Here is a 22,333-nt window from a genome sequence, read left to right as displayed (position 1 = left end):
AGCACTTTTGAAAATTTATGCACACAATACTGATGAGCAATTATATTTAAATAGTGGAAAGTCAGTGAAAGAGCCACAAAGAAAAAATATTCATGGTTCCACTCAAGTGACACTGACATTGACACTCAAATGTTGTATTTACTGCTCATGATTCAAATATACATTCATTACATGATATATATGATATGGTATAATATATAAATATAAATTATATTTCTGCTTCATTCAAAAATATTAAGTGGATCTATAGAAATAAATGTGGTAAGATTTCTATTTTTTAGAAATGGAATACCAAAAATAAAATTTGAAAAATAAGAGGATGATTTTACCATCAGAATTCTCTACCTTAAAATCTGTTTCAGCTAACTTCTCCTATAAGCTCTAGGTACAAAGTTTTTCTCAAGAACCACATTTAACCTATCATTCTATTGCAATTGCTCAGTAATATTCACTGGATCCCCATGTCCTAAAATATAAAGTTTAAACTCCTCTAGTTACCAGTTAAGGCACTCTAAAATATGGTTCTATGATAACTCCACATAATTTCTTTGCTAAATCCATTAGTCAGTCCATTTGTGCCCAACATGGAAGGTGCTTTCTCCATTTGGTAACTCTGTGCCTCTCTATCTGAAATGGAATTCTCATAATCTTAGTTTACATATTTTGTTCCTATTCTTCAAGGTTCAGGTTAAGGTCCACTTTCTCTGAGCACCATGGCTTTTGGGGATCTCTCCCATCTCTGAGATCCAGTGTGTGTGTTTTTTCCTAATCACTTGGTAGTACCAGTGCTACCTGGCATTATTAAGTTTTGTTTTACATAAAGGTTCAACTTCAACCTCATCTACTATTCTAGGATCAGCTAAAAAGCAGAAATTACATGGGAATCATCTTTGTTAACTTAGTAACTAGAATACAGTTCTCCCCCAATATGTTGGTGTTAATGAAGATAAAGCATGAATATGGCAGGCATATGCAAAACTCCAATCATTGTGTCGTAGTCGCTCAAAACCATGTCTTGTAAAAAGAAGACGTATGTCTTAAGAAGATATGCTGAGCATGGAGCCTGCTTAAGATTCTTTCCCTATCTTGCTGGCTCACCTATATTCTCTCTCTCTCTCTCTCTCTATTTCAAGAAGAAGAAGAAGGAGGAGGAGGAGGAGAAGGAGAAGGAAAAGAAGAAGAAGAAGAAGAAGAAGAAGAAGAAGAAGAAGAAGAAGAAGAAGAAGAAGAAGAAGGAGAAGAAGAAGAAGAAAAAGAAGAAGAAGAAGAAGGAGGAGGAGGAGGAGGAGGAGAAGGAAAAGAAGAAGAAGAAGAAGAAATTTCAGGCTAGGCCACACTAACTATAATTAAAATTTACAGATGTCTAAACAAAACAAAACAAAAACAAAAGCAAAAGAACTTAGTAATATTTGCTGTGGGCCCAGGAAGAGCCATGTATTTGTCATTTTAAGCTTTTTAAAATAATAAAATGTCAAGAAACATTCCATAAAATGACAATGTACTTTAAAATAATATCTTACTATATAACTCTGTCTCATTTTTTATGTTAAATATTATAACCTACTGGGAGTTTGTTTGTTTGTTTGTTTGTTTTTAAATTTCAACACCCTGGCCACATCCATACCAACTAAATAAAAAAACTCTATGATTGAGTCCAAGCATCAATATATTTTTTAAATTCCTCATACGATTCCAATGTACAGCATTGCTAAAAAGCAATTTCATATTCAGGAGGTGTGGGGTAGTTCTAACCAGCTCCCAGATGCCTCGGCTGCTTGTCTAACCTCACCAGTCAGTAGATGTGTTGTGGACAGTATTGGTGTCTCCTGCAGCTTATGAGAAAGGCAGACTCTCAGGCTGCAACCAAGACCTGCCTACAGAATCACAATTTGCATTTTCACGAGATCCCCAACAGACTACCATGCACTTCAGGTTAAAGAAGCACTGTTCTAGAGCAGTGGTGCTCAGAGTGTGGTCTTGTGAACTTGTTAGAAATACAAACATTCAGCCCTTCTTCCAGACCTACTGAATCAGAAATTCTGGGGGTTAGGCCCCCAAATCAGTAGTTTAACAAACCCTCCAGGTGATCCTGATGCTCACTAAAGTATAAGAAGCAATGTTCCAGAAGAAATCACCATTCTTACACTTGACTGCACGTTGGAATCATCTGCGTTATTTAAAAATACTGACGCCTTATTCCATCCTCAGGGATTCTGATTTTATTGACCTGGGCATCAGAATTTTTTAAAGTTACCTTAGTGATTCTAATGTTCAAAAATTGGGGGGCCCGTTGTTCTAGAGGATTATGACTGTCTCCCTTTGCGTCATGATAGGACTTCCCCTGCTTACATCAGCAGCAGAATCAAAGGACAGAGAAGAGACCATGTGAAATATTTCATTCCTACCCCCTCTGAAGGAAATTCTAAGTGCCATGTGATTGAATCCTATGCAAATTCAACTTCAGTCAAACCCTTTTTAAGACAAGAAGACTGAGTCTAGGGCCCAGACAGGTGCTGAAATTGCAGATGAGGCTCCAAGAAGTCTTATAATACAACGTTTCATGGCTCTGTTCAGTCCTACACTTTCCCTGCAATCACTCCTGATCGCACTTTAGGCAACATAGATTTCTCTTCTTTCAGGCTTTCCAAAGCAGTCTCTTCCAGGAGGGTAAGTTTGATGTTATATACTTTAAATCTTTACATATAATTCCCATTTTGCAGATGAGAAACTAAGGTTTTAAAGTGCTAAGCAAATTGCTCCAGGGTATACAGCTGGTAAATGGAGAAATGCATGTTAATTTCCATAACTGTCTGTCTTTGATATTTTATGGGATATTCACAACATCATACTGCTTTGTTAAGAGTCGTAACCGATCTGTGGTATATACCAAGGTAAGAATAAAATGGTATCTTCTGTCAATACCTAAGTAAGAGGAAGCAAAGAGAAGCTTTCTTTAGGATATTTTTAAAAATTCAATTAGAATACTATGGAGTGGGCTTAGAAATGCTGAACAGACATATTTTGACATGGGAATGTCCTCCACACTCTGTCTTGGTGTCAGGGAAAGCAGATGTACTAAGTGCAACCTCACTAGGTCTTGGCAGAATGCCTGCTCAATAGCACTCTATCTAGGCTACTGAATAATACATGGAAATATATGCACACACACAAATACACACATCCTACACACCTCAAACTTCCAAGTCAGATACATGAAACTGGCCCCCAAGTGAAGAACATTAAAATTATCATATACTGGTTTACTATTATATATACATATACAGATATTCTAGATTCTAGATCTATTCTAGATCCTAATATATACATGTGCATATATATACATATATACATATATATTTTTTTAAGACAGAGAGAGAGCTTTAGTGGAGGAAAGTGGCAGAGGGAGAGGGAGAGGGAGAGAGAGAGAATCTCAAGCAGTTTCTAAGCTCAGTGTTGAGCCCAATGCAAGGCTCAATCCCTTGACCCTTTGGATCATGACCTGAGCTGAAATCAAGATTTAGAGGCTCAGAGCACCTGGGTGGCTCAGTCGGTTAAGCCTCCAACTTTGGCTTAGGTTATGATCTCACAGCTTGTGGGTTTGAGCCCCACGCCTGGCTCTGTGCTGACAGCTCGGAGTCTGGAGCCTGCTTCAGATTCTGTCTCCCTCTCTGTCCCTCCCCCACTAGTGTCCTGTCTCTCTCTCTCAAAAATAAATAAATGTTAAAAAAAAGTAAAAAAAAATATTTGTAGGCTCAACTGACTAAGCCATCCAGGTGGCCCTCCAAAAAATATTTTAATTTACAATGTAAAAACATCAAACATATTGAAGAAAAATCCCCTCAAGTTCAATGTTTACACTGTCTTAAAATAAACCACCCTAATATTTTACAAATAAATCACTCTTCTTTCTTAATACTTTTAAAAAGTGTCATGAGAGAATGCAATGGTATGATTTAAGGAAGTATTTATTATGCACTAGGAAATGGTAACCAAGAAAAAGATATTCAATGCAGAGAATAGGCAAAGGCATTAACTCTGGAACTAAACTCACTGAATTCAAATCCTGAATCTATCATTTAATATCTGTGTGACTAATTATTTAAACTTCCCATGCCTCAGTTTATTGATCTTCAACGTGGGCATGATTATAGTACCTGTTTTATAGAACTATTTTAGATTTAAATGAATAAAATTATTCAGTAAACATTGGCTATTATTATCTGACATGCCCCAAACTCGTATTAAGAAATAATACTTGGCACATAGGTTACCATTTTATTTTTCCAAATTCCTCATGGAAAATATATAATTCCTTTATAGGTCATGGTTGTATGCGCTGGAAAAATATTTATTCATATGAGAATAAAACTATGATTTATTCTTCAGTAAACTGGTAGCTATAAACTGGATACCTAATCAAACCAGTCACATATAAGAAATCCCACTGCCATTAATTACTATCTCCATTAAGTGTGAGAATGTAGGTAAACCTATATAATCTCTCAAGCAATAATTTGCATTGAGGAATAAACAGAGGATATAGATATAATGGAACTGAATTTTCCTTATTCTGCCTTCAAATCAACTTCATATCTCAGAGCCTCAGAAGCAGGTAATTTCAGAAAGATTATAATAATCTCTAATTTATCACAACTCTAACATCCTTTTCTACTTTAAGGAACCCACATCCTTTTTTTCCTTACTTTTTAAAGCACCTGAGTATTATAATTTCTGTTCCCTACAAAATCAGCTTAAATTTAGCTCCTGGTCCTGGCTGAATAATAAAAGCAATGGCTCTGTCTCTCATGGGTAAATATACCATTTACATACTTTCGGAAAATGTTGTCTCTGTAATTATCATCATGAATGTATATTTACATATTGCTTTAAAGATATATTTAAAATTGTGCAGGAGCGCCTTCTTTTACCATTATTGCTACAGAGTTCACTTTTCCAGACTAACCATATTTAATTTTCTTTCTATTTTCATAATGGAAAATGACTTCCTTATCCACCTTTGAGGTTTCTTAAATTGCCTGTCGTTCTCAAAACAAAAGGCAAATGTGATCCAATCTGCATTAATCCTTCACACTAGGTGTTGTTCAATGAAGTCATATTCATTTTTAATGGCATTGTTCTGAGAATTCACTTTCATTCATTTATTCAACGAATATTGAGAATCTAATATGCGCCAAGCACTGTTCTAGGTACTAGAGATACAACAGTGCAAAGTAGAGACAGACTTCCCTGCCTCAGTAGAGCTTTTATTCTAATTAATAAGCCTTTCAATTTAATTGGTAGTCTGATTATACTATTATTACTATAAATTAACCTACCCATATCCATTATCAAGGCATTACCCATTATTAAGGCCTTAATACATGCCAACGCAGCAATAAATCAGACAGAGTCAAGGACCTCAAGAAACTTACAACCTAAAGGAAGTAAATAAGTCACATGTATAATAAATATATACAGATGAAACTGCATAAATTTCTTTATTTTTAATTAATTTATTTATTTTGAGGGGCGCCTGGGTGGCTCAGTCAGTTGAGTGTCCAACTTTGGCTCAGGTCATGATCTCTCAGTCTGTGGGTTCAAGCCCCATGTTGGGCTCTGTGCTGACTGCTCAGAGCCTGGAGCCTGCTTTGGATTCTGTGTCTCCCTCTTTCTCTGCCCCTCCCCCACTCATGCTCTATCACTCTCTGTCTCTCAAAATAAATAAACATTTTTTAAAAATTATTTGAGAGAGAGCAAGCACACAAGTGGCAGAGGGGCAGAGAGAAGGAAAGACAGACTCTCAAGCAGGCTCTACGTCATCAACCTCACAAACCCTGAGATCATGACCTGAACTGAGACCAAGAGTTGGACACTTAACCGACTGAGCCACCCAGGTGCCCCAAACTGCATGAATTTCTTAAGAGATGTACAGCATATGGAGAGGAGAAAGCAGGACTTCCGGTTAAAGAATTAGGAAAATTTCAGAGACAAAAGACAATTGATCTTGTTTTTATTTTTTATTTATTTAAAAAAATTTTTTTTAATGTTTTATTTATTTCTAGGAGAGAGAGAGAGACAGCGTGAGCAGGGGAGGGTCAGAGAGAGAGGGAGTCACAGACTGAAACAGGCTCCAGGCTCTGAGCTGGCAGTCAGCACAGGGCCCGACGCGGCGCTCGAACCCACGAACCGCGAGATCATGACCCAAGCGAAAGTCGGACGCTTAACCGACTAAGCCACCCAGGCGCCCCCAATTGATCTTGTTTTTAGAGGATGATATAATTAGTGAAAGAATAGCATAAGCCACTATGACTGAGGAAACTCTGAGGTATACATGGGGAACATTTTAGTGGAGGAGGGACATAATAAAATAAGTAAGTATATTAGATAGTGGCAAGTGTTCTGGAGGAAGAAAAAATCAAGTTGCCAAGGCAGAATGAATTTTATAAACTAAGCAGAGAAGGCCTCCACATGAAAAGTGTCACTTTTGAGGAAGGGAATGAAGAAGATGAGGAAGGGTGCTATTTAGATATTTGGTGGAAGTACATTCTAGGAAGGCATAGAATGCTGGAAGCCCTTGAGAAAACGCATAGTTGCCATGTTTGAGGAACAACAGGAAGATGAATAGACAGGAGGTAATGGGCAGGATTAAGTAAAACTGTATTGGTCATAAAATGAAGTTGGCATTTACCCTTAATGATGTGTGATGAAAGAGTCTGAACAGAGAAGTGACCTAGCTGACCTGTTTTGACTGGGTCACTCTGGCTGCTGTGTGGCTAACAGCCTAAAGAGGGAAAGCCGTAGGTAATGCGATTAGTCAGGAGGCTACCGCAAAAGTCCAACGTTGAGAGCAGCCTGGTCTAGGTAGTGCCAATGGCGGTAATGCAAAGTGGTCAAATTCTGTACATATTTTAAAAGCAGAGTGAATTCACTACAGTTTTCAAATTCATCGCAAAAATTATTGTCGTACCTGCTCTTACAATTTTGTCCTTTTACATAATGTGTTTAAAAGAGGAATTTTCAAGTTTTTCAAAGAAAAAACACAAGTCGTTGCCAGTTTATAGGCTTTCAAAGTTTCAGTTCTTTTAGGGATATTGGAGATAATCTTTTCCAAACACCTAATTTTACAGAGTAGAAAACCAAGGAACAAAAAGCTTAAACAAGAACACGCAGCTAACTGGGGACAGGACCTGCACTGGAAACCAGGTTATCTGACTCACAGTCCAAGCTACTTGGACTTGCAATTAGTGATACTTAAGTGGTTTATACTTTCCTTTGAGGTTGTATTCAGTCATTCTGATTTCATGATATTGAGTAAGAGGTATCCCAGACTTAAAACTCTTCAGGGCTTGAGCAAGTAGAAGGAAAATGTGAGGGAAAGAAGGTTCATCCACTGTTTGAATACACTCATTTTTTCCCCCATGAATCATGCCAAATAAATGAAACCTATCTGCATAGCCCTCCAGTTTGGGATCTTGGAAATGGTCCATTGCTGTGCTCAGCAGAAGGGCAAATAAGGACATCACACTCTAAGAAGGGAAACACAAATGCAGATAAGGAATTGCCAGTTGAATGTGACTTGTGAGCTGCAAATGTACACACAAGGTTCAAACACAGTAGGGTAAAGCGAGTGAGTGCAGGGTGTTAGGTAAGGGTGGCAGTTGTCAAGGAAAGCTGGAGAAGGCTTCAGACAAAGGAGGTAAGAGTTGAGAGGGGCTCTAAAGGGTAAGAGTGGCTTACTAGATAAGCCATTGTGTAAGACTGGTGAAGTATATCCAAATAAGTGGAATTAGCATGTGTACAATGTCCAAGGCATAGGCTTACCTATATCATTTTTGTAATTCCCCCAAACCTATGCTTGATCACACATCTGTTTAGAATTGAGCTCTGATTCTCACCAGATAATAAATCAAATGTAACATTCCATTGTGTCTATATATCTATCTATATATATATAGATATATATATATATACATATACATATACATATACATATACATACATACATACATATATATATTTATGCACAGGCAGTATTCTCAATAAATACATACAGTGTACATAAATAGATAGATGCGGTGCATATATGTGCAAGATGCATCATATCTTCTTTATCCATTCATCTATTTCATATTAACTGCACTGGAATTAAAATAATTTTTAATGTGGTTATCATAAAATTAAAAAAACATATAACCGATTCTGTACATGTCTGAGATACTACAAAGTCTGAATTTCATCATGCTTTGCAGTATGCCTACAGACCTATGCTTTCCCTGCTATATTAGGAATTACGTACCAGTAGAACGAGGTATGGCTGTCCCAAGACAGAGATTGCCTTAATCAGAAAATGTGAGCCTTCCAAATCCTGGGGGCAGAGGAGAGTTACCAGTCATACCTACTGCAGTGCATCAGAATCCTCTAGAGGGCTTGTAAATGCAGATTGCTGAGCCACAGCACAGGGCTCTAATTCAGTATGTCTAGCTTAAGGCTCAAGAATGTTCCCAGATGAGGCTGAGGCTGGGGTGGTCTGGAGACGACACATTTTATGAACCACTGACTCAGAGAACTCTTCAATACCCCCCAGGTCAGCACCTTTTCCTCTTTACCCTCTTTTTTTCATGTGTCATAATAGCTGCCGCCATTAAGGATTCTACTCCAGTTGAAATGGCTGTGATCTTTGAGATCCTTGCAAACAAGTATTCATTCATCTGTGCTGATGAAGATTATTATTAGTAGTATTAATAATAATATTAGTAACAATAACCAACAATATTTATTGAGAATCACTGTGTTTTAGGCACTATTTTAAGCACTTTTCATGAATCACCCCATTTCATCTGTACAACAACCCTGTGCTGTAAATTCTACTATCATTCCCACTTAAAAAATGAGGGAATTTTATGTGAAGAGGTTAAATAACTAAACCAAAGTTTTATAACCTCAAGTCATATAGGCTGGATTCAAATTCTGGATCTATCATTTATGTATGTGACTTTTCACATCTTTATACACACCTTGAGAATATCACATGGGGATCTATAAAGTGAAGATTTCCTGCTGGCAGCGTCCCTTTCAGAAGAAATGGTATTTAGGGAAATGGAAGCTGCCAGTCAGTTTTTCTGTGCATACATTTCCTTCTATGTGAGAATTAATGTTCCTCTCATGTTGTATAATCAGACATTGTACAAATCCGAGAAATATTATGTGACTTTCTCAAGGTCAACACACTGGTCACCTCACGGAGCCAAATTAAAGACAATTTCAGCCCTCCTTTCTTTCTAGGAATATACTTGGTTAAGTAGCTCCCATAAGATTTTTTTTTTCACTCTTTTAAATTTATTTTTGAGAGAGACAGAGACAGAGAGACCGAGTACAAGCAGGGGAGGGGCAGAGAGAGAATCCAAAGCAGGTTTCAGGCTCTGAGCTATCAGCACAAAGCCTGACATGGGGCTTGAACTCACAAACTGTGAAATCATGACTAGAGCCAAAGTTGGATGCCTAACAGACTGAGCCACCCAGGCACCCCACTCCCTTAGGATTTTTAACTACTATGTATACTGCTTATAAATATGCCCACAAACAGTTACAGAGAAACTAGGAAGAAGGATAATTTCAAATGGCTCATGTTTTCCTTTATTGACTAGAAGAACACATGAGGGCAGGAGTCTTGGAATAGATAAGAAATACAAGACTAATAAGAAGGAAAGAGGTCAAGGCTACAAAAAGTTTAGAGAGTTATTCCCCTATGATTTTATGTGAGTGAGTAAACTATTCAAGGAAATTGGTTCTTGTTCATGCTCTCCAGAAATATCATCTGGAGGCATAGTCTTTAAAATTAAAACATAGTCAACAAAACCAAATTTCTAACAAATGTTCATTACTCTCCTTCTAGCTATGAAAATCAAAAGGCATTTTTTCTTTATTGAAAAAAATCAAGTGAAGTAACTGCATTCATAAGCTAAGGATAAATATTAATTTTGATAATGAAAAAATATGTCACTGCAAGAATAACATTACATGTACCACAGTGTTGCTTCAGGCTATGTAAATAATGTTGCTTAAAGAAAATCAGCAGGAGAACACATACGTTTGTTTTCTTTTCTTCCAAGTTGTAGGTGTGATTTCACACATACAAATTGATGACAAATTCTTAAAGTATAGATGATAGTAGAAGAAAATAATATCCCCATAAATGGATATGGCATAACCCCCACCCTCCCATGAGAATAAGACACATGCTTGACTAAGTGAAGGAGATGAATGCCCTGTCCAGGAAGGCCCCTGGTTGGGGAGAAAAACATCTTTATAATTCTTCACAGCATTCCTTATGTCCTTGATAATTTTTCCCAACTAACCATGTGGATCATCTTTCTGTTGATAGTTTAGCAATACAGAGCTTCTGTTGGCTTTGGCTATGTCTATATACTTGTGGTTGGTGGTATCAAAACATCATATGTTTGGTATTGTATAGAAAACATAACTGGATGACTACATTTTTAAGTTTCCAATTGGATTTCTGAAACTCAGATACAGACCTTTCACAGAGCTAGAACAAACAATTCTAAAATTTGTATGGAACTGGAAAAGACCCTGAAATATGTTTCTTTATGCCGAATTCATGAAGAATTTAATTTATTCATAAAATCTGAATAAACTGTGTTTGCATTTATAATCAGCAGTTAAGAACATGAAATATTAGAGGTCTAGAATCGAAATATCTCAAGAAATGGATCCTGTGTTAATTATATATTAAGTACATTAGTCAAACAATAATTTATTAAATCAAAACATGGGAGATCATTTAAAAAATAATCTTGGAATGAACAAAGGCTTTTTATTATTTTTTTAATTTCTTAACATTTTTATTTATTTCTGAGAGAGAGAGAGACAGTGTGAGCAGGGGAGGGTCAGAGAGAGAGGGAGACACAGAATCTGAAACAGGCTCCAGGCTCTGAGCTAGCTGTCAGCACAGAGCCCGACGCGGGGCTCGAACCCATGAACCGTAAGATCATGACCTGAGCCGAAGTCAGCCGCCCAACCGACTGAGCCACCCAAGCACCTCAACAAGGGCTTTTTAAACAAGAAAGAAAAGCCGAGGGCATAAAAGCTTATTTATAATAAAAATAAAGCATGGCCAAAAAAATTCAGAGACGAGCAACAAAATAAATAAAAAATTTACAACTCATGTGACAAAGAGCTGATTTTTTAAAAAATAAATAGATTTCCTACAAATGAAAAGATATTTCATAGAAACAAATATAAGCTGACATTTTATCAGAAAAGAACTGCAGACGGTTCTTAACATAAATGAACAAATACTCAACCAACTCATAATAAGACAAATGAAGTTTATGTTTTTAGGTAATGAGGAACTACAAGTTTGATAGCACACTGTGTTGACTAGAACATAAGGAAACATACACTCTCAGTGTAAATTTGTATGATGGAGAGCAAATAGATATCTTTCAAAATTAAATAAAATTCAAATATATGTCCTTGACCCAGGACTTCTACTTCTAAATAGCCATCCCCTAAGTACACTTTTACACATACAAAATTACTTATGGAACAGGATATTCTTTATAGTCTTGTTTGCATTAGCAAAATGTAAGAAAGAACTGAAAAGGCCTTCGGGGCCGCCTGGGTGGATCAGTCGTTTAGGTGTCCGACTTTGGCTCAGGTCATGATCTCATGGTTTGTGGGTTCAAGCCCCGCATCAGGTTCTGTGCTGGCAGCTAGCTCAGAGCTTAAAGCTTGCTTCAGATTCTGTGTCCCCCTCTCTCTCTGACCCTCCTCTGCTCATGTTGCCTCTCTCTCTCTCTCTCTCTCTCTCTTTCTCTCTCTTTCTCTCTCTCTCAGAAATAAATAAAACATTAAAAAAATTTAAAAAATAACTGAAAAGGCCTTCGATAGTTAGGTTAAATAAATTATTCCACCTAAATATGTACTAATATGGATAATCTCGTAGATATAATGTTGTTTTTTTTAACTTAAAAAGGTGCTCAACAAGTGTTAGGTAGATGATGGAGAGAGAGATAATATAGATAAAAGCACATAGCATTGTATATGTTGATAAATGAATAGACTACATCTAGAAGAATACCAAGAAATGTGACCAGGTGGCAGAGAAGAACAGAAAATTGCTTTTGACTATGACAGTGCCTCCCAGACAAAGAAACACACCCATGCTTAATGACTCACAGCAAAGAATAAATATGCACACGTTGCTAGAGTTTAGATGTCTAAGTGGGTGTAAGAATGGACCTAGAGCATTTGGTCTCATGTTAGGTGATTTTAGGGAGGGCTCAAAGAAATGTAGAGTTACTCTCAACTCGATTGCTCTAAGAAAGCAGGTGTCATTCTATGATTAGGTATGTTAATAAATATTACCACAAGAAGAACAGAGCAAAGCTAACACTGTGTTTAGTGAATTAGCAAGCAGCCACTCACATAAACCAGGATAGAGAAATAGTTGATCATTTTGTCATTTGGACAGCATTCCTCTTTTTGCCTGTGTTGAGACATGGTTACAGAGTGATCTTGTTTTTGTCTTAATCCACCACGATCACCGTGGCCTTGACTGATTTGCTATCCTGTGAAATTGTGTATATTCAATAGAACCCCACCAAGGGCTGCTGGAGATTCCAAGCCAGCTCGTGGATGTCAGAGACTATTTTGCTTAACTGCATACCCTTTTGCTCCTTTAACATTGTATATTATATGCTCATCTTACCTATTCAAAATAATTTTTAAAGGAATCTCAGGACTGGGACTTCTGGGGAAGATGGTGGAGTAGAAGGAGCCTAGGCTCACCTCACCCCATGGAAACAACTAGATAACACTCACTTTGGTGCAAATAAGCCAACGTCCAGCAGAATGAACTCCACAACTAACTAGTTGAATGGATAAAGAAGATGTAGTATAAACATACAATGGGATATTATGCAGAGATAAAAAAGAATGAAACCTTGCCATTTGTAACTACATGGAAGGAATGAGAAAGTACAATGCTACAAAATAAGTCAGTAAGAGAAAGACAAATACCATATGATTTCACTCACATATGGAATTTAATAAATAAAACAAATGAACAGAAAAAGAAAAAAAAAAAAGAGAGAGATCAACCAAGAAAGTGACTCTTAACAATAAGGAACAAACTGATGGCTGGTGGTGGGGGTAGAGTATGGATGAAATAAGTGATGGGGATTACAAGTACACTTGTGATGAGCACCAAGTAATATGTGGAAGTGTCGAATCACTATATGGTACACCTGAAACTAATATAACACTGTATGTTACTGTATGTTAATTATACTGGAATTAAAATTTTAAAGCTTAATAAAACTTAAAATGAAAAAGAATCTCAGGACTGAAGGAGACCTTAGGAGTCACTGAACCCTAAAACTATCCAATCACCGCCATCTTCTCCCCCACTTCCCAAATCAATGGGGTTTTCTTGTAAAACCCCCTACGAGTGCCACTGCAACATCTGCTTGAATATCTCCAGTCGGACCATTCTACTGATTTATCAGGCAGCTCATTCCATACTCAAATGGCTGCTCACATATTTGGTTCAGAGGGAAAGAGAACAATGCATTTGGTTATAATATCTTAATTGTTTTCACCCCAGCATGTTTGACCTCTTCAAATGCATCTTCTCCTACTGCAACTAGTAGAGCAGAATAATTACCTTTCTAATTTTATGTAAAATATTCCTATTAATACTCTCCAAACTGCAATTGTCGTTCTTTGTGCCAGTGTTCCAACACAGTTTTGTATCTTTTGTTATCATTACATTTGCAGAGATTCTTATCTGTTGCCACTGACAAACCCATTTGTTTTTGTACTCAATTACATGTAATTAGTCTTTTCTTCATGAACAAAAGAACAGGTGTCTTTATCAATTCAATGCAAGATACCATGGTAAGGTTGGTTGGACCTACTAGTGAACCAAATAGCACAATTCTGACAGATGCTCATAGTAACAAGGTTTTTTTTTTGTTTGTTTTTGTTTTTTTATTCAAACAATCAAATGCTTTTACTCCTGCCCACACAAAGTACAGAAAGTCATTTTCACATCTTAGAGACATATAATTTTCTATTTAACAAATAAGTAGAATTTTAATCCCTCTGATATTTTTACCTTTCATCTCCACTAGGAAAAAGTATAAATAAAAATTATTTGCTTTTATTAGAAATTTTTCAATGAAAATATAGATGTAGGGGGAAGGGCATCAAAATAATTGACTGAAATCAATTAACTGAAAAACTGGTGAACTCTGAATAGTGTCTATAGCTCAATTAATAGTACTGTACCAGTTTTAATTACTTAATTTTGATCATTTTACTGTTGTTACATAAAATGATACCATTAGGGAAAACTGGGTGAAAAGTACATAGGAATATCCTGTATTACACTGTAATTTTTCTGAAGTCTAAAATTATTTCAGAATAAAAAGTTTAAAAAAATATATGGGTGAGTGAAGTCTTTAGCCAATGACTCAGAAAAACTTTTGCACATATGCATAAGGAGACATTCATTCATTCCATTTTGTTGTTGTTGAGTACTTACTATGCATTAAAGATCATTCTAACGATACAAAACAAAATCTCTTCCATCATGGAACCTACATTTTCCTGGGAGGAAGATAATAAACAAACAAACAAACAAACAAACAGCAACTGTGTGTGTGTGTGTGTATGTGTGTGTGTGTAGTTTTATGTCATGTGGTTATAAAAGCTATGAATACAAAAAAAGGGGGGATATCAGAATAGAGAGGGCCAAGGTGAGATGTGTCATTTTATAAAGGATGGTTAGGGAGGGTCTTTTCAACATCTATAAGAAATATCTTAGCAACACTACTGTGCTGCCTTAAAATAGAAATAACAATTATGCACCAAAAAGAGAATGGATAAATATATTTGGGTATATTTATGCAAAGACATACTTTACAAACATGAACATGAATAATAGAAAGCAAATATATCACCATCTATGGAGCTCACAACCATAATATAATATACATAGAAGTTATATACAGTAATGCTCTCACTTAAAAAAAGTTTAAAACATGCATAACAATATTATGAATTGTTTAAATATACATATATGAAATAAATGTGTTTTTAAAGCTGCATGGAAACGAAAACTGTTAAATGCAGAATAGCTGCTATATCTGATACTGAAGGAAAGTGGAACTCCATAGGGAGAGCATAGAGTGGGTTCAAATGCATTGATACTTTTACTTGAATTTAAGTCAGAGGTTGGGTATCCAGGTAGATATATCCTAGTCTTATTTATTTTGTACACTAAACTATTCTTAATACCAATATATGAAAAGGTGTGTGTAGGGGCGCCTGGGTGGCTTAGTCGGTTAAGCGTCCGACTTTCGCTTGGGTCATGATCTCGCAGTTCGTGGGTTCGAGCCCCGCGTCGGGCTCTGTGCTGACTGCCAGCTCAGAGCCTGGAGCCTGTTTCAGTCTGTGACTCCCTCTCTCTCTGACCCGCCCCTGCTCATGCTGTCTCTCTCTCTCTCTCCTAAAAATAAATAAAACATTTTTTTAAAAAAGGTGTGTGTAGTTGTTTATCTTAATGAAAAATATCTGAAATGTATGAATTCAATTTCTAACAGTATGTGATAAAATGTATCACCCTCGATATGTGTTATGCCTAATGCCATTATGCATGTATACACACACAGGCATATATATTTGTACATATGTATGTATGTAAATAAATATATAGGTATTTATATATTTACATATAATGCTGGATATTATATATATGTGTGTGTGTGTGTGTGTTTATATATATATGTCGAGCACTGTTCAGTTGAGCACTGTTCAGTTATTTTCCTATGAAATGGCAAAGGAAGGATTTTAGTCAGTTGAACTCACACTTTTTTTGCCCCTGCCCTTAAGCCACAGCCCCATGATAAAAGTCATCTATCTGCAGGATGCCTGTCTGGGGTATAGCTTCATCCTGTGGAATGGAGTGTGGCTATTTGGCTTACTTGGGGATTGAATCTATTTTCCTCAATTTATAATTTTTCAAATTTTTAAAAAGTTGAATGGACGATGCCGACAGAAGATATTAATATTATTATCCCCAGCCACCTCATTTTATAGAAAAATAAACTGAGATCCAGGGATACCTCAGAGATAGCACAGGTGATAGAGCGAAGCAATCTCCCTGATTCATTCCGTCCATACTTGCAGCTTCACTAAATCTACATGAAGTACAGATGCAATAGATGAAAATCTTATATGGAGAGAAAGGCATCCTCATTCTTCCATACTCAGTTGAAAATGTGAATCATTTAAAGAGTGCATTCCTACAACTACAAACCAACAATGCAAACCACAATAGGCTAATCAACCACTTTGCAGGAAACTGGGATGCAATGTTTTATAATAAGATCTTTTCTGTATTGTAATTTATATTTTGCAACGTGTAATATTAAGTGAACAAAGAATGATTTAGAAGGGGTGGGCAGGAACATTTTCACACTTTAGGAATCGCAGATCTTCCCCCCAATCTTTCATTTTAATTTAAAAGGTATTTCTGCATGAAATACAAGGCTTCTTAGATGACCTTAGGCAGTTTGGTAGATTGTCACCCTGGCCACAAAATTATATTCATCAGAAGACAACTCAATGGGATATATATTTGATAAGTATTTACTACGGGCTCAACACCAACGATCTAGCAGTGAATCCAAACAAACTTTAGGAAACTATATATGGCACCCTGAATAATTTTAAGATAACATGAATTTCCCCCTGGGTATCTGTGTATGCTTCTGCAGGAACTAAAAGATATGATGAGAGTGATCACTCTCAGCTCTGAGGCTTATATTCCAATTTTGTCTGAATGCAAATATACTATTGTGTCATACCTTGGTGATTTTGTTTAATTATTAAACTTGTCAACTTTACACTTGAATTAGTTAAAAATGAATTCCAGAAATATTATTAATAAATTTGAATATCTGGCACTTTATTTTAAAAAATTATAAACAAAATTTCAGGTCCACTAATCTTTACTAAACTGTTATTAACAAAACATCATCATACTATTTTAATATATTTTTCTTTTACAATCAGTAATTTAAGGCACCCGGGTGGCTTAGTCCATTAAGCATCCAACTCTTGATTTTGGCTCAGGTCATGATCTCATGGTTTGTGAGATGCAGCCCTGGGTCAGGCACAGACAGCACTGACCCTGCTTGGGATTCTCTCTCTCTGTCCCTCCCTTCTTGTGTTCTCTCTCTTTCTTTCTCTCTCAAAGCAAATAAATGAACATTTAACAAATTAAAAACAATAATTTTGTCATTAAAATAAACTCACATGTAATATACAGATGTATATACTCAATGTTTACCTTAAGAAGTAATTTCAGCCTGCCAGAAATGATGTTCAGAGAATTATTATAACACTTTCACTATTTGGTTCTAGGATTTATTTTTATTTTTTTTAATGTTTTTATTTATTTCTAGGAGAGAGAGAGACAGCGTGAGCAGGGGAGGGTCAGAGAGAGAGGGAGTCACAGACTGAAACAGGCTCCAGGCTCTGAGCTGGCAGTCAGCACAGAGCCCGACGCGGGGCTCGAACCCACGAACTGCGAGGTCATGACCTAAGCGAAAGTCGGACGCTTAACCGACTAAGCCACCCAGGCGCCCCTGGTTCTAGGATTTAAACCTCATCTTGCACTGAAGGTCTGCCTTGTTCCTGTGAATACTTACCACCATATTGACTCTAAACACTAGAATGGGATGATATTCTTATCCACTGACTATCTGGAAGTCCTCCAAGCCTCTACCTTCTCATTGAGTGTGTAACCTCTCTCAACTGTGCCTTTCCTCTAGGGAATCACAGCCAAAAAGGAGAAAAGAGACACCAGCTTACTAGCAGTTAAACAGTTCAAAAGGGAGCCTGACCACGCCTTAAGTGAAGACACACTGGACCATACACTTGATCATCATTAACTGGCCTGGGAGAAGCTAAGGTTCCTTACTGTAGTCACTGTTTTCGTCCTTGGTCCCGTCAATGGTACCATCTGGGTGCATCTGCAGGAAATACCCCTGCTGGCTGAATAACCTTGTCACAATTCCTTTCAGCTGGGGTTCTGCAAAACAAAATAGAATGATTATTCAAATCCTTATTTTGTTTATAAAAATATGCACTTGCAAACTGTCCAAAAATTCTCAAAAGTCACAAATGCCATTGCCTTAAATACTGAAATAAGTGTATGGAAAGGGGCCATTTCAGTAACATACCTTTACTCTTCTTTTTCCTTCTAGAGACAGAGCCCTAATACTGTGCAGCAGGAAACCAAATATAAACAGATAAAAATTAATTATGACTAAGAAAATAAAACGGCGTGCTTAAGAGTGAATTGTTTTTCTTCTTCATGCATCGAATGTCTGACTGCAAGATGCCACCAACTTTATGGTCCCATTCTAGAATCACTATTTAGACCAAACTGTCACTATAATTCCTAAGCTTCCAGCAGTCAAAATCAGGCCCTGGAAGACTTCTATTTCTGCTAAACGTCAACTATCCATCAGAAACTCCTGGGTTTTGAAATTCTGATCAAGTTCAGCTGGAAAGAAAGAATGGCTTGGATAAGAACCACAGGAAAAAGCAAAACCCCTATGGCCATGAGATGTCACTGAAAAGTATGTGAAAACAAATTTCACCTTCAATAAATACTTCACCAGACAGGAGGCTCAGCGCTACAAAAGTCATTTTTTCCAGTCCAAAAAAGAAAAAAAATAATAAATTCATGCATATTTCTCTAAGTATTTCACTAGCAGTGAAAGAAGTGGTCCTCACGAGAAGTGACCATTAGAAGAGGTCCTCAGCTCTTATAAACTCCCTACACACTAATACCATCAAACAGAACTTTGTATACCACATTTGGGTTTTTACATATCAGCTACCACAAATATTTAAAGCTTTCTCGTTGTGGTGCTGGCTGCCAGCAACAATTCATTTTCTGTAGCCTCACTACCATCTTTGTCTCTATTTTAGCACTAGGCAAAAATTAGACGCTTCTAATGCATTCCTGAAGTAGCAACATACTATCCTCAAAAGGACGATCACCGAATTTCAACTGACAGTCAATTTCATTCCTTCACCCATTTATTCAACCAATATTTACTCCGAATCTCTTTTTTTGTCAGACAATACGCTAGATACTGTGTGTTAAACCAAATACGTTGATTGATGTTTAATTCTACATCAGAACTCTAGTTAAGAATTCAGTGCATTTAATGCTTTGGGAAGGAACCTGCTCTCTATAGCATATGTCTGTGGTTAAACTTTTCCACATATGACTTGATCACATATATTCAGGAATATAAGGCATTGCCTATATAAAGATACCCTCCTCAAAGCAATCGTAAGAAGCAGAGCAGATACCAAGGGAACTTGGAATAATGAAGCAGGGTTATGAAAAAAAAAAAAAAAAAGAACTGAACCAGAAATTAGGCATTCTGATTGAAAACTATATGCTATACGTGTGTATTAAATAAATACATTTAATTTGTGCACCTTAATTTCCTAATCAATACTATCTAGAAGTCAAACTAAGCGATCTTTAGATCCCTTCTAGAAGTATCTGTTGACTTGGGGTACCTTAGAATTCTCTGCCCTGAGTGGTGGCAGAAATCCAAGCATGTCCAGTGTGTTGCCTCTGTGGGTCTCACCCAGTCTGACACATTAGGGACATACCGGAGGAGCACATAGATGGCTAACCTCACTGTACAAGAATGCCCTGTTCCTCAATTACCATCTATCAAACCTTACCAACTTTTCCAGGCTCAGCTCAAGATCACCTCCTCCAAGAAAGTTTGGCTATCATAACTGAGAGAAATATATAATTGGGGGGAATAAAAAGACCATGTGTGCCTCTGTCATGAGGCTAACCGACTGACAGGCAGGTGCTAATATGGCATACTTAATTCTATATATGCAGCCAGAAGACCCAGCTTTGAACCACAATTGCTGCGTGGTCCTGAGGAAGTTATTTTACATTTGAGGCTCAGTTTTCATACAAAGGGAAAAATAATGCCTATGCTAATTATAACTGCTGAGAAATTCAATGAATAAATGTAGGTGATAGTATGAATTGAAACTCATAAGAATATAAATCCTAGTTAAGGTCTACTTTCAGTGATGAAATCAGAAAGCAGCATAAGTGAAGTAAAGGAGCATTCTGAGAATGAACTTATATGTCTTCCGATTTCTGTTTTAGTAAAATATTAATTAAGCTCCTAAGTCATTAAAGTAAACAATGGGCTACAAGCAGAGGATAGAAAAGCATATAAAGAAAGGGACGACTGTCTTATAATTGATATTTTATTTCTAATAAGCTTGATAAGGTCACTTTAAGAAGTCATGTTTGGGTTGGTAATGAGATACATAGCAGCTGAGCCACTAATGCCAGCAAATGATTGTTTGTTTTTTCCATGCTCCTCTTTCTGTAGCTGTAATTAAGCACTTCTTTTGCTATGGGGAAGCCATCCCCTTGTAGGGGCCCTGGGAATTCAGGTTGGCAACTCCTGTTCAAGATAATGAGCATCAGGCATTTATACCATCCCCAACTGCCCCAAAGCAGTGCTCGAGTAAGCTCGCAGTCTGAGTTTTAATTACATGATAATCTATGAAAGCACACGTCTTGCACTGTAGATGTTTCAAAGGAGACTTGACCATCTATTGAACAAATGCTTTGAACCTAGGATGTGTCATAGAAAGCCAGGCCTGTACCCTGATTACCATCCGTCAGACGCTACCAACGTTTCTAGACTCAGCTCAAGATCATGTCCTCCACGAAGGCTTGGCTACTGTAACTGTGGATCATTTTTGTGATTCAGGGGTGGAAAGACCTGTTTTGTTGTATTTTAAAGAAAGGGCTTTAAAAACTGAGACCACATTTTTGGTAAACCTACAATCCTGGAGGCACTTAATAAATATGCTTTTTATTTGTCAGATTATCCTTGGGGGTCTAAGACATTAGTATATCCTGTGCTGTCTTCAGGGAGCACCCAGTCTACTGCATGGAACATATTTATATGTCATACTAGCATGGGATAGGTGTTAAATAAGGGGTAGAAGCAGAGTGGCATGATAATACCAGGAGTAAAGGACTCATTCTGTCTCAAGGTTGGGTGAAGGAACCTCACCCATCCCTTGAAGAATAAATGGCATTTTTCAGTCAGAAAAAGAAAACAAAACAAAACAGAGAAAGAGCATTCCAGACAAATAAACAATGGATATTTTCCAATTATGCGATTCTACTTGATTCTAAAATAATGTTCTTCTATTATTTTTTTCTTTTTTTTATTGAAACAATGGCTCTATTATTAGATGGTGAGGTGGCAGGGATTTGGTTTGTTATCTTTTGTACTCTAAAATGGTGTGGCAAATGCTGCTAGCTTTTCTCCCAAATCCATTTCCTCTTTTTCCTGGGCACCCAGCTAGACCATATGTCCTAGCCTCCCTTGCAGTTAGGTTTGGCAGATGAATGAGTGTCATATGGAATGTAAGTGGAAGTGATGTGTGCCATTTTCAGGCCGAGGCTTTTAAAAGCAAACATTCTCTTAATGCTGGCTGGATTTAGATGACAAAGCCCTAGGGGATGTCAACAAAATAGAAGAATTCTGGGCTTCTGAATAACTGATGGGAAAAAGGCCATAGCCATCAGAAATACCCACTTTGGACACTCAGGTGAACAAGAAATAAAATTCCATTGGTTATGCATGTGATTTCCTTCCAAAAAGAATAATAAGAAAAGGGGGAGGGACAGAGTAACTTCACAGGAGAGAAACCTAACAAACAAAACACTATCTCAGCAAGGTGATCAAGGTTACTATCAAAAGTCATAAATCATACTAGTAGCACATACTCTTAATATGACTACTTAATATGTGTACTTTATCTCTGTGGTGGTCTTCCGTACAATTCATAACCCCAGTCTAATCATGAGAAAAACACCAGGCAAATACCAACTAAAGGACAGTCTAAAAAATAGCTGACTAACCCTTAAATTGTCAAGGTCATCAAAAATAGGAAAAGTCTAAGAAAATGCCATAACCAAGAGGAGTTTAAGGAGATAGGACAATTAGATGTAATGTATTCTCGTTGGAGTCCTGAAATTGAATAAGAAAGTAGGTAAAAACTAAGGAAATCTGAATGAATTACAGACTTTGTTAATCATGATGTATCAACACTGATTTTTCTTAAGTTTATGTATTTATTTTTAGAGAGAGAGCATGCATGTGAGTGTGCTAGCAGGGGATAGAGAGAGAGAGAGAGGGAGAGAGAGAGA

General features: G+C 36.9%; 1 protein-coding gene across 3 annotated transcripts in view; it reads right to left on the bottom strand.

Annotated features, from left to right (window-relative positions):
- Positions 1-22,333, bottom strand: part of FGF12 (fibroblast growth factor 12) — a 573,044-nt gene that overhangs the window by 209,428 nt on the left and 341,283 nt on the right. For all 3 annotated transcript variants that reach the window (XM_039221707.1, XM_039221706.1, XM_039221705.1), the window contains one exon: positions 18,017-18,127. In XM_039221707.1, coding sequence (XP_039077638.1) covers positions 18,017-18,127 — 111 coding nt within the window. The remainder of the gene's footprint in view (positions 1-18,016; positions 18,128-22,333) is intronic.

The sequence above is a fragment of the Hyaena hyaena genome, unplaced genomic scaffold, assembly GCF_003009895.1.
Source record: "Hyaena hyaena isolate Hyena2069 unplaced genomic scaffold, ASM300989v1 scaffold_999, whole genome shotgun sequence".
In the NCBI taxonomy this organism is placed as follows: Eukaryota; Metazoa; Chordata; class Mammalia; order Carnivora; family Hyaenidae; genus Hyaena; species Hyaena hyaena.
This window is presented reverse-complemented; position numbering and strand designations above follow the sequence as displayed.